This window comes from Pangasianodon hypophthalmus, chromosome 27, assembly GCF_027358585.1.
Source record: "Pangasianodon hypophthalmus isolate fPanHyp1 chromosome 27, fPanHyp1.pri, whole genome shotgun sequence".
Classification (NCBI taxonomy): Eukaryota; Metazoa; Chordata; class Actinopteri; order Siluriformes; family Pangasiidae; genus Pangasianodon; species Pangasianodon hypophthalmus.
In genome coordinates this window covers 12,472,970-12,486,862 of record NC_069736.1, presented here as the reverse complement: position 1 = coordinate 12,486,862, position 13,893 = coordinate 12,472,970, and the positions used below count along the sequence as shown (strand labels likewise).

General features: G+C 37.5%; 1 protein-coding gene across 1 annotated transcript in view; it reads left to right on the top strand.

Annotated features, from left to right (window-relative positions):
• The window catches only part of lamc3 (laminin, gamma 3), a 121,196-nt gene extending 109,578 nt beyond the window's left edge, over positions 1–11,618 (top strand). The window contains exons 18-28 of the mRNA XM_026922053.3: positions 157–349; positions 720–970; positions 2,505–2,581; positions 4,013–4,147; positions 5,455–5,689; positions 6,153–6,296; positions 7,143–7,245; positions 8,648–8,850; positions 9,284–9,424; positions 10,533–10,632; positions 11,109–11,618. Coding sequence (XP_026777854.3) covers positions 157–349; positions 720–970; positions 2,505–2,581; positions 4,013–4,147; positions 5,455–5,689; positions 6,153–6,296; positions 7,143–7,245; positions 8,648–8,850; positions 9,284–9,424; positions 10,533–10,632; positions 11,109–11,356 — 1,830 coding nt within the window. The 3' untranslated portion in view covers positions 11,357–11,618. The remainder of the gene's footprint in view (positions 1–156; positions 350–719; positions 971–2,504; positions 2,582–4,012; positions 4,148–5,454; positions 5,690–6,152; positions 6,297–7,142; positions 7,246–8,647; positions 8,851–9,283; positions 9,425–10,532; positions 10,633–11,108) is intronic.
• The last annotated feature ends 2,275 nt before the right edge of the window (positions 11,619–13,893 follow it).

The window sequence follows — 13,893 nt, the reverse complement described above, 5'->3', positions numbered from 1 at the left end:
ACCTGCTATGCATCATCCCTGCTTTTACTAATGCTACTGTTTTGACTTTTACTAATGAAGGATGATCATAATTACAGTATATTATTAGAATATTATACATTTCTTGAGAACACAATGCAGTCAGACCCTACTGTATTTCTTTTTTTTTTTTCTCAGGTGACTAAACTCAAAAGCCAACTGCACAGTTTAGAGAGACTGCTTTCCATCTATGACTGCAAGAACTTCAGGCACCGAATCTACGTGCGTCCGAATCACGTGCGCCAGCATCACAGGCTCGAGAATCACTTGCACGAGCATCAAGGCGAGGATTACTTACCCAATGCGCTGGAGGAGTTTCTGGCCATCCAAGGTTAATGGAGAAATTGCTTTCATATGCTCAGTCTGTTTTTTTTCCAACCCATACATGTGTTCCAGTGTATCTAGGAGGTTTTTAGTTGTCCAAGGAGGAAATCTAGGTGATTAGACTTGTGTTATTATAGTAGAGATACTTATCTAACAGGGTGTGTGAGCTGTAAAGATGAAAGGTAGATTAATTAAAGAAAGACTCATTAAATAAAGATTAAAACTTAAATGTCACTTTCTAATAGATTTGCTGATTGCAAAAAAAAAAAAAAAAAAAAAAGTTCTAGTGAAAGTTTCTGAGCTTTAACAGCCTCAATATAGCAATATTAATCATGCAATTACTCTTTTCTTCTTGTTTTGTTTTTTTTTTTGTACAGAGGCACGAGAAGCTTTCATCAGCCAGTTCACACAGCTGGAAACATCTGCACAAGCCCTACAGCTGCAGCTGCACGACTTTGCCAGTATAATGAACTGCAGCCTCCTGAAGGAAGAAGGAAGCACAAGCAGTGAGGAAGAGAATAGGACGCCCAAGGCAACAAACGAGTGCAAAGCTCTCGTGGAGACGTTTGCTGCTGTCACAGAATCACAGGCACAGCTTCAGGAGATGACCTCGGACCTTAACAGTCTAGTAAGCGTGCACAAGCCTACACATTATATAAGCCTGCACGTGACATAATAATACGTCTATGTGGTGTTCCACTGCCTTCCCAAAGCACAAAATGAATATAAATTTGAGTAATATAAGACAAATGACACAATTTACAGTAAACAAAATGATGAGAAAAGCTGGACCTAAAGAGAGATATTAACAGAGACATATTGGACATATTGAGTGTGTGTTAGAATGTATGATCGGTGGACACATTACAATTTTCCTTTCACCTAACGGTTGCACCAGGCTGTATTAACACAGTTAACTAAAATGCAAGAGCATTTTTTTTCTCAGAACTACACCTACAAATGAATGAATTAATTAATACGTTGAATGATCATGAGTCATGGCTACAAATTTAACAGTAAAAAAAAAAGCTGAAAACCACTAAACATGGAAAACCTTTCGGGAATTCTTGAAAGAGTCATTAATTAAAATGAATTTGCAATCAAGTATTCAGTATGATCATTTAATTTATGATTATGTTTTATGATTATGTTACTTTTGGACATTTTTGGACTTAACAGTTTTGGATTAAACTGTTAGTAAAAATGATTTTGTTAGACATTTCCAGTAAAAGAATTTTGAAATCAATAAATGAACCAGGAAACAGTGAAGTAATGCTAAAATAGGTGATGCTGCCGCTTGCTTGACTGCTGTATTCAGAGTTGGTGACTTCAGTGCATCAGAGATAAGCTGTAGATAGATAGATAGATAGATAGATATTTTCCCCCCTTTTGGCTATTAAGTGCAATATATTGTGAATATATTAAGGCTTACTTAAGCTTACTGTCATGAATAGTCCTGTTTAATCCAATTAGGCTATGTGTGTGCGTGTGTGTGTGTGTGTGTGTGTGTGTGTGTGCGTGTGCACGCACAATTTACTGTGGTCATGAGGTACACTTGTTAGGACAAGATGTACCCATTTTGTGTTCTCAAAAGAAGGACAATTTTATAGGGACAAACTGGCCGCTTTAACTCACTTTAACTAGCTAGTTCATAAAGTTATGGCAAGAATTAATGTAAAAATAAAATCCAGTGTTTGACAGAAATATTTCCTCTGATTAAGATGTCTTCATCGAGCTCCTCTGTGCAGTCTTTATGTGGCCTCCCCAAGGCTTCGTAGAAATGTGGACAATTTATAGAAATCATTATTTCATAATATCGTGTTCAATTGTATTCTGAACTGGCATTGTTAGTGTGTGTATGATTTCTTTGCATTAATTAAAACATTAATATCAGACAGTGGCACTAGTCTTAACATTGTTTTTCTGTTGACTTTATATCATGCAACGACAGACATAAATTCGCAATAGTATGTAACTGAGACATGCCTCGGTTTTTGATCAACTGATCTTGCACATGTGGACATATATTTATACTCCTTCACACAATTTCGATATAAATTCCCAACTACATATTCTTCAACTCTGAATACAGCTCTTAATCATCACATGTGGTTTGAATATGAAGCGTAATATCCGTGTTGAATTCTCTCCTCCTGTCTCAGGTAATCCCATTCATTATCCCGAAAGGACCGACAGAGTGGAACGCCCTTGTGAATGAATCGGAAGCTTTGGTGAAGAGGTGGGCTGGGAAATTAAACTGCAGTCATGTGAACTCATTATGTGTCTACCAGTCAAGTGACTAATGTAGAAAAATGAATTGTGTTCCTTGGAGTAATGAAGTAGATAAAGGCACTTAAAACTGGTGGCTTCACAAAGGGCCACCAGCAGGTTTGAGAATCTTAACCATGCATAGTTTTTAGACAGCAGTTTGAATCAAATGACATACGATCAACTTGAATCAAAGGTTCCAGAGTGATTGGAAGCTTTGGAAGTGTCTAATAAAAGATTCTGCAGAGTCGCCTGTAGGATAATTGACAGTAATGATAATTTTATAAGTTTTATTTATTTAGCAGGGTGGCACAGTGGTGCAGTGGGTAGCGTTGCTGCCTCACACCTCTAGGCTCCTGGGTTTGATCTTGAGCTCTCTAGTTACTGTCTGTGTGGAGTTTCACATGTTCTTCCCATGTTCCTGTGGGTTACCTCCTGGAACTGTCCAAAAGCATGGAGATAGGCTGATTGGACATGTCGATATGTTAAACTGCCCCATGTGTGAATGAGTGCCCTGCAATGGACTGGCATCCTGGTAAATCCTCCTGCATCACACCCAGTGTTGCTGGGATAGGCTCCGGATCTACCGTGACCCTGATCAGGATAAAGCAGTTACTGAAGATGAATCAATTTATTTAGCACCTTTATAGTTCATAATTACAATTTGGGTCCCTGAAGGACTAGTGGTTAGACCACAGTGCTCTCATCGCTGCGGCCCGCGTTCGATTCCTGGCCAGGGAACCAACCACTGCCACTGGGGTTGCGTGCAACAGTGCGCTCTCAGTGCCAGGCCCAAACCCGGATAAAACTGGGGAGGGTTGCGTCAGGAAGGGCATCCGTCATAAAAACTGTGCTAAATCAAATACGTGGACTTTTGATCTGCTGTGGCGCCCCCTAATGGGAGCAGCCGAAAGAGGAACAACAACAACAGCAGTTCACAATTACAATTTACTAAGATGCAACCCAACACTAATGCAATACGGGACACAAAAGACAATTAAATGCCAGATTGGGATTGGGTTTAATGCCAGATGTGGATATTTCAAGCACTAAACAGACACAGATACAGAAGGTGCCATTGTGTTACACCCCTAATCTGTATGCAGCTCTAGTAAATAAATAACACACATCAATGCATGCGTGGGTTGGGAAAATGCAATTATCTTCCAATAATATCAGTTCAGGGGAACTGATATTAGAGGAATCAGTGCTATCAAGTGCTAACATAGGTTTAAGCCTAAATAAAATACCAAAATATTGATATTTAGTAGACAAATAAAATCAGATGTAATATAATTTAATACAATTTAAATCCAGCACTTCAAAGTAACTGAGATCTAAGTTTTTCGATCAGAAGTAACTATCTGATGTTAAGACCCATTTCTTCGTTTTGTTTTTTCAGTCATAAAGAAATGGCTGCTCATATCGAAGGGCTAGCTGGAGAGGCTTTAAAAGTGTCTAACAAAACTTATTCCGTACTGCTGGATCTGCTGGAGGATAACTCAACAGAGCGCCATTTACAAGCGCTTACTGAGCGGTGAGTAATGATGCGCGTGTGTTGTATAAAAGCTGATGCATTGTGGGAATATTTTGATGGTGCTTTTGAGAAATAGTGAGTCTACTAGCAAGCTGATTGTGTTAAAAATCTGTTAGAATAAGCTAACATTGTCCATAGTCCATTGATACTTAATACTCAAGAATATAATATTTACATTTTTAACAGTTGAACATCGAACTGTTCGGTATCCACATCTTTTGTTTCACTCGGTGAAACCCTTGTGATGCCATATATTTCAATCAAATGGTAACACATACAGTACATACTCCTAACACACCACACAAGCCTTGATTTACTAAAGGTTTGCATGTATAAAGACATGCAAACAAAAAAAACTGTTTTACTACCAGAATCTATAGGATATTGTGTCTTTCAAATGAGCAAAACATCTTCCAGATTTGCCTTACTGAATATTCGAACAGGGACAAAAAAAAAGGACAGTGTCTATGCAAGATTCCTTAAGTACAACGTGATTTCCTAGTGCTGAAATTGACTTTTTGATTAGCAATTGTGTGCGCTAATTAACACGAATAACGGGCAAGTATTAAATTTGTGGAAGCCTGTTTCTGCCATTTACCAACAACAACAAAAAACAATCACTTCAAGCAAGAATGTTTCTGGAAGTACTAACTTAATATTACTGTAGTTAAGCTGGTTTCATGTTTTCTATGTAGATATCTCACCTTTGATGCCAACAGTATTCAAATTGAGCCTGTGAAAAGGTTTTCATTTAAATAATTAAAGCAGTTTAAGTGGTTTGTCTATGTTTCACTGCCTTTTTTTACTCTTACACAGTGTTACACACAATATTGTTTTATACATATATATATATATAGAAGCTTCCCACACACACACACACACACTATATATATATATATATATATATATATATATATATATATATATATATATATAGTGTGTGTGTGTGTGTGTGTGTGGGAAGCTTCTATTTATAGTTCCTGGTGATTATTGATATGAAATCTTCGCTACATGTGTAGTGTGTAAAGTCATTTACGTAGTTTTTTTTTGTAAATCACCTCCATCACGCCTGATAATGGCATGTGTAAGTCATCCGACTGCACAAGTTAATCAGTATTGGGATCTTAGAAAATCAGCGCCGTTGTTAAAGGAAGCTAATACCTGATTATTTCTCCGATCACGATTTTGAAAAGTAAAAACAAGTGTGCTTGTGTACAATGTGTCCTGTGTGTGTGTGTTTTTTTTTCTACTAACTTGAGCATGAAGATGTCATGGTGATTGTACATGTGTGTATATGTGTGTATCAGGCTATCAGAGATGCAGCAGCTGAAAGAGAATCTCACACGACAGGCGAATGAGACCCACGCTGCCTACCTGTCAATGGAGGAGCTGAACAAAGAAGCAGAGGCCATTTTACAAAACGTTACCTCCACCCTCCCCAACCAGCCCACGGACATAAATAACAACCTCCTGAACACAACCGCCGCAGAGGAGCTCAATGAAGCAGATAATACCATAGCACAGGATACACAGCTGATCCAGGTGTATACACAGATCACATTAGAAAGCCAAAATACACAACACATTAATTAATTAATCACACTAATAGCCATGCAGAATTATGAGCTGTACATGCATGCAATATTAATAAGAGCCCTTTAACTGAGGCAGCTGTAGAGCAATAGATCATTAAAGGCTTATACTAATATGGTGTTTCTAGCAAGCAATGGATAATTCAATTAATTTCACAGACTAGAGCTATAATAAGCTGTTTTCTTAGAGAGACAAATTGTAGAAATTATGTACATCGACCCTCAGAACCAGACGAATGTGATCTGCTAGGATTTTTTAATTCTCGCCGTCTTGCTGGTTTCATAACTCAAAATCTAATCATTAGAATGCCTTCAATGCCACAGTAGGGCAGTCGTACTGTACGACTCTGGTTAAAAGAGCAAAAAAGAAGCTGTAGTTTTTAAGAATGAAAATGCTACCACTTTGATTTCAGAGGCTAGACCTGGCCAACAGGACGGCTGAGTTGGATTTGCTGATCCAGTCCAAGCAACAGTTGCTAAATAAGAGCAGAGAGGAGTTAGAACCACGGCTGGAGAATGCACGCAACAATCTAAACACCACTGAAGAGTTCCAGCAGGTGAGTTCAGAAAAGAAATACAGTTTGTAGTAGTGTCAAATAGTGCTTGATAGCTTATGTACACTCTTGTAAAGGTTACAAATATAACTGTAAATTTTCTTAACCTTTTAGAGGTACCTTGAAATGGAAATTGACACATATTGTATTTCATTTATTTATTTCATCTCATTTATTTCACCTCATATTAGTATTGTCTTCTATTCTACTGCTTATAATAAATAAGAAATAAATTAATCAGTACTTAATGAAGGTCTTAATAACATCTTGTCTGTAATTGTAAATATAAAAATTTTATATATCCACCATGGCACATGCTGGACTCTTTGTATGACTTTTTTTTTAACTTTTGCATTTGTATTAATTCATCATAGCATTAGTCACGACGCTTGTAAAAGATTACATAGGAACGGATTCGTCAATACATTCCAGCTGTTACAACTGTCAAGAGACAGCTGTTATTTTTCTGAAGTGTACTGTTTAGTCCTGCGGATGATGACACGTACCTTGTAAATAAACCCAGAAATGTGTAATTTACTAGCTTTTTTTATATATATATATTTCTAGCATATCTTAAATGGATATTTTTGTTAGGACTGAAATAAGAAATTGCACTGATTATAATACTATATAATTCTATATAACATAAAATTACGCTAGGAATTCTATAAAAGGAAGTAATACCTGTAAAAAAAAACCAAAAAAAAAAAACAGTGTCTAACAGTGTCTAACAGCTCTGTCTTATATATAAAGATCTCCCTTAAATATTGTCATTGCTGTTCTTCGTTGTTGACATTGTGTCTCTTTTTTCTTTCTCAATATCATACCACATCATCTGTCTCTGTAAAGCTGACAGCATTCGCCCAGGGGCTCAGAGAGACAGCCCTTACTTCAGTAGTGGAAGGAAAGAAGATAGAATCAGAGGCATTTTCTCTCCATAGACATGCAGAAGGTAAAGCTTTTAACCATGGAGTCCTCCCACAAATCACTTATTTATTTATTTAAATCCATCACCTTCTTAATGTGTTATTTCTAGCATAATGCCCAATAGTCTCTGGGTTTATAGAATGGAGTATTTGAAAGAATTGCAGCTTTGAAATTGGAAAATAAAGTACAAAACAAAGGAATAGAAATAGAAATAGAAAGACTATACTTTATTAAAAAAGGAACAGCAGCTACAGTATCGTAAGGTTGAGAAGAATACACTATAGCGCTAATCGAATAGAATGAACGGGTAAATACTATATCTAAAAAAATAAATAGATTGGAATAGAAATAAAATTAAATTGCTGCATTCTACTGAGAAAGAAACAGTAGGTTCAATGATAGATAATACAAATATAATATAAATAAAATGGAGTAGAAGAGAAACTGCAGGATAGATAGTAGGGTATGTCAAGGCAGCTGAGATAGAAGTGCAGAGTATAATAAAATACAACAATCAAGGAATAAAAGATGACAAGGCATGCTGTTACAGGAAAATAATCAATGACGTTGGCGTGTGTTAGGTTCATGCAGATAGCAGCGCAGGACTACAATACCCATCAGCCCTTGCACGTCACAGGATCACGTCGCACACCATGGCACATGACCACGAGAATCACATTAGCACCAGTATTTTAATGTTCCGTCTTGTGTAGCACTCAGGGTCAAGCTGTTGTTGTTCGTTATTGTGTTCACGCCATGTTGTAACGTTACCAAGCACTTTATTCAAATTCTCTCTGCACTTGCATGTGCTCCAGCTCGAGCCATGACAGGGTGATGCAGCCCAGCGTGAAGCTGTTTTTTTTCCCTAATAACATCTGGTTTTATTTATTTTCTATTACAGCCAACTTGAACAATTTTTTAATTTATTAAAGAAGGACACATGCATTGTATCCCTGTTATCACTTACATTATAGCAGCTACAGCATAAACAGTTGCTCAATCACCAGCCAAGAAACTTTAAATCCCTCCATCTTGAAGAGTTACCTCTAAAACTGGAGACTCCTTCCAAAAGGATGTGCACTCGTTCGAATACGTTATCGTTTCCATAGTAACGACATACACAAGGATTTTGTATGGCAGACGATCCATGTAAAGAGAGACTGTGTGTTAAAGACTGTGTGTAATCGTTGATATGGTGAAGATTTCTGTCTATTTTTGTAAGGAGTCTCCAGTGTCAGTGCTTCGTAACAGTCAGGAACAACTCTGCATTGGGCCGTATCACAGCATTGATTGTTTTCCTATAACAGCATGCTCCGTGATGTTTTATTCCTTAAACGCAGAGTAAAAACTGAAGGGCAGATGATGAGAACATAGCTAAGAGCAGAATCAAAAAGTCGTACGGTGTGTGATTCTGTCCTCTCCAACAGGCTTAGAGAAGGAGTGGCCTGTTGTGCGCACTCAGACCCGGGCAGCTCTGAAGCGAGAGGGCGTTGTGGAGGAGAAGATCCTGACGGAGGTGAAGAAGAAGGTGAGGCATGCCGAGAGAGTGCTCAGACCTGCGCTGGAGAATGCGACGCAAGCAAGAGACACAGCGACGCAGGCTCAGAAGACAGCGAATGCCATAGCTAAGGTACGTTTGAAATGATGTTTCACACAAACAGGAAGTTCCCAAAATAATTTCTTACAATATCCATGAAGATCTTAAAGGATGTGATGCTGAACAAAGGTCCAGTACCCGTTTGAGGAAGTGAACCTTTTCAAGATCTCACAAATCCAATCACCTTCTCATTTAATACGTGGCTATATCTTACTTTATTTGAAAGTTATTATTGATGCATGGAAAGATGACAAGAGGAAAACATAAACTAAGCCTCAGCGGGTTTTAGTCGTCTGATCGTTTGAAATGTCGAGTAGTAGTAGGTCGAGATGATTGAATGTGTGTGTCTTGAAGATCCTTCACTTGAAGGTATTAGTAATATATTTAAGATTATAACTCCAGTCCTGCTTCTTTGCCGTTCTGGATGAAGAAAAGGAAGCTAAATCCGTGTGCTAATCTCCTTTAGGATGCTAAGGCGTCTTTGTCCCGGGGAAAGCAGACGAGGAAGGTGTCTGTTCAACTGAAGACAGCCGTGAATGCAGCCGTGCAGCAGCTGACAGAGCAGGAGAATTTAGCTGCTCATGTGGCAGGAGACGTGCAAGACGAGGTAAACGAACGGACTTGTTCGTATTTCTGTCGACTTCATACAGCTTGTAAGAGCTTTATGCACACAGAGTGTCCTGACGTGTTTTATTCCTTTTATACCACAATTTCCAAGTGATTTTTTTTGTTAATTACTGTAATAAGACTTTTTATCAGTTCATAGTTACGTTTAGCGTTATGGAATGTCCATGAAACAAGCTAGTTCCTGTTACCAATTAGGTTATAGCAGTTATAAACAGTCACTCTATCACCAGCCTTTCTTTTCTCTCTCTCTCTTTCTCTCTCTCTCTCTCTCTTAAAGTTAATAAGACAAAACAAAGCAGCTTGTCAGCTGTCAGCTTCTGTCTGTAGTGGAAAACTTAATGATTGATACAAAGTGCTTGCACTGGAGACTCCTTCCATAAATGTTACATAAATACCTCCTAACAGAAAGCTTTACTATATCGACAATAAATTGTCTTTCAAGGATGTACCTAGTCGTCATGATACATGAAACATTGTAAAAAATGAAATCTTGTAAGAGCTTTAAGTACACAGATCGTCCTGGTGTGTTTTATTCCTTTTATACCACAATAATTTCCCAGTGATTTTTTTTTTTTTTGTTAATTACTGTGTCAAAACTTTTTATCAGTTCATAGTTATGTTTAGCGTTATGGAATGTCCATGAAACAAGCTAGTTCCTGTTACCAATTAGGTTATAGCAGTTATAAACAGTCACCCTATCACCAGTCTTTCTTTTCTCTCTCTCTCTCTTTCTCTCCCTCTCTCTCGCTCTCTCTCTTTCTCTCCCTCTCTCTCTCTTAAAGTTAATAAGATAAAACAAAGCAGCTTGTCAGCCTCTGCCTGTAGTGGAAAACTTACTGATTGATACAAAGTGCTTGCACTGGAGACTCCTTCCATAAACGTTATATAAATACCTCCTAACAGAAAGCTTTACTATATCAACAATAAATTGTCTATAGTTGTCATGATTAACCATTGTAAAAAACAAATCTTGCATGGACTGTGGTGTAAAAGTGATAAATTGGAATAGCAGTCAAAGCCACTTCTTTACTGTGTGATTTTTTAGCCCTTTCACTCGTTTCCATCGTTTATGAATTTCTGCTCCACAGGCTGATGTTTCTTTAAAGGGAGTGATGGGTAGCATGGAGTCAGCCAAGAGCCAGCTGGAGGGTTTCACACACATGCTAGCCGAGCTGCTTGGTCAAATAGGTACATTCAGAAACCTTTTTTTTTTTTTACCTCTCCTTTACTTTTCTTCTGGCTTTCCTTTTCTCTACTCAGCATTTCTTTTCTTAGCTTTGGCTCTGGATTGCTAATCAGAAGGTTGCGGGTTCAAGCCCCAGCACGGTCGAGCTGCCACTGTTGGGCCCTTAAGCAAGGCCCTTAACCCTTTCTACTCTGGAGTGCTGTATCATGGCTGATCCTGCGCTCTGACCCCAGCTTCCTAACAATCTCACTGAATTTCACTGTGCTGTAATGTATATGTGACAAAATAAAGGCTGCTTCTAATGCTTCTATGGCTTTCCTAACCTTTCCTTTGCTCTATCTTCCTGTGCTGAATTCATTTTTCTTGCACATTCTTGTCCTTTTTTTTGGTTTCGTTTTTTTGCTTTCCATTTACATTCTATTGAGTGTGCTTTTTCTAACATAAAACCTTCCTCTGAATCATGTCTCGCACCGAGCAGAAAGGAATACAGACGTAGAGAAGTACGACCGCGTGCTGAACGAGACAGCCTCTCGTCTCAAGGTTCTCCGGGGCAGTGTGGAGAGCCCGGCGCTGAACAGGAAGTTCCAGATGCTCCTTGGAGCCACTGAGGATCAACAAAAACAGCTGATGGAGCTTGAAAAGAGTCTGCAGGACATCCGAGAAGAGCGGGACAGCCTGACTGATATCGCCCAGAATCTGCCGAAAACATGCCCAGAGAGGAGCTAAAGAGAAGGAACACAAGAGGATAAGGAATATAAACAATATATTTGGCATACTCTTTCTTAAATATTTGATTTAAATATATTAGCTGGATGTAGAGGGAGTGGGAGGGAGGTGTGAGAACGAGGATTCTTCATGCAGTTCCACATGTACAAGCTCTAATAGAAGATTGGTTTCTGACATTACATATACAGTACAACCATACACATTTGAATTGCGGCGAATGTATTATAAACCATGCTGAGGTCCAATAAAAGAGTTCAACGTCTTTATTATTATTATTATTATTATTATTAATCATTTTTGCAGTATTAGGTCACAATTCATTGCATTTTTACAAAATCTATAGGTCCATAGATATCTGCTGGAGCTCCATTGGCAGTGTTCTGTGCAAAATATATGAAAATTCAGTTTTTATTAAAGGGATAGTTCATCCAAAAATAAAAATTCTGTCATCAGTTACTTCCCTTCATGTAGTTCCAAACCCATACGACTTTCGTTCATCTTCAGAACACAACTGAAGATATTTTCAATGAAACCTGGGAGATTTTTGTCCCTCCATTGACAGTCCATAAAACCAAAACTCTCAAACTCCAAAAAGTTCATAAAGGAAATAAAGGTGATCGTAAAAGTAATCCATGTGACTCCAGTGGTTTAATCCCAATTTTATGAAGCGATACGAATGCTTTGTGTGCGCAAAAAAACTAATATTAAGTCTTTCTTAATTTCACATAGAGATATACTTCATATTACTGCTACATGTGAACACATTACTGTTACTACATGTTACCGTACTACTGTTTTGCACAAGTCGACATTGCACACTCACACATACAGATGTACATAGTCTATATTTCTATATACATAATCTATATTCTACACTTTATTATGTTTGTTTTTATGTATATGTCTGTTTTTATTTTTATTTTTTTTAATTTTAAAAATAGTTTGCATTATCTTGGCATTCAATGTGGGCAGCAAAGAAAGAATTTCATTGTACAGGGAAACTTGGTTTCCTCACTGTGCACATGACAATAAACGCTTTGAATCTTGAATCTTGCTTCACAGCATATCTTCACTTCTGCGTAGATCTCAGATGCGCGTTGACGAGAGAACCACAGCGCATGTGTGTTGTGTTGACGCGAGAGCGGGCGCTCTGTTTACAGCAGAGGAAGAGGGACGCTGTATGCAAGCTTCGTTCATTACATTCTAAGTTGATTTCGCATTTCCTGGATGCCAGAACCTTGAGAAACGTCCTCTGCTGTAAACAATGCAGCTCTTCCAGGTTCAGTTGTATCACAAGAACGTCCCTCTTGCGTCAACACAACATGCATGCGGAAGTGAAGATATTTTGTGAATAAAGACTTAATTTTAGTTGTTTTGCGCACACAAAGCATTCATATTGCTTCGTAAAATTAGGATTAAACCACTGGAGTCACATGGATTACTTTTACGATGCCTTTTATGAACTTTTTGGCGTTTGAAAGTTTTGGTTTCATGGACTGTCAATGGAGGGACAGAGATCTCCCAGGTTTCATTAAAAATATCTTCAGTTGTGTTACGAAGATGAACAAAAGTCTTATGGGTTTGGAACAACATGAGGGGGAGTAATTGATGACAGAATTTTCATTTTTGAGTGAACTATCCCTTTAATAAAAACTGTTTGTCTGCTGTCATACATTAGAAGACTTATTGAGCTTAATATCTGAAAAAAATATTGTTGAAAAAAAAAGAGACCATATTATTTTTAAGTAATACAAAGTTTTAAGCAAAATTTACATGCATGCATTATACATGTCTTTTTTTAATTTAATACTTTATTTTTCTTGTCTCCTTTTTACACTTATTCTTTGTACACTACTCATAATGCAATGTATTAATTTCCTATTTATCTCTGTGAGCCTCAGATTTAAAATCCAGTCTAAATATTAATATTGGCACAAGAAACCTCTAAACATCATTTTAACTTCTTGAAATGTGATTTTTTTTTTTTTAAATCAAAGCATCTTTAACTTCTGCCCCGAGTCACTAATTGAGCAAAGAAATCAAAAGTGTAATTAGATTGAATTAAATTAATAATAAGGAGAAATGAATGCTAGTATTAAATAATGCATAACTACATAATTCAATCTGTAATAAATTATTTAGGGAGGTAATTAGTCACTGTATACCTGCAGTGAATAAATGGAGAAAGTAGTTCTTATTTATGGGGAAGGGAAGGTGCAAGTCAAAGTTCTTCTGACTGATCATCTTTATTCTGTGATGAAATATTTCTGTCCTGATGGGAGTGGTCTCTTTCAGTTTGGCAATGCCCCTAATCCACATATGAAATGAATCTGAGATTAAATAAATGCTAGTTAAATATATCTAAACATACATTCATGTACATCTTATGCTTCCTTAAATGCATTTCCACCTTTTCTGCAGAGAAACAGAAATGATGAAGAAGTGCAGCTTACAATATTAGGCATGCCTACACAGCAAATCCATATGCAGGATAGACATCTGATCAAAATCAGACCTTAATTTCTAAGATGCTAAAT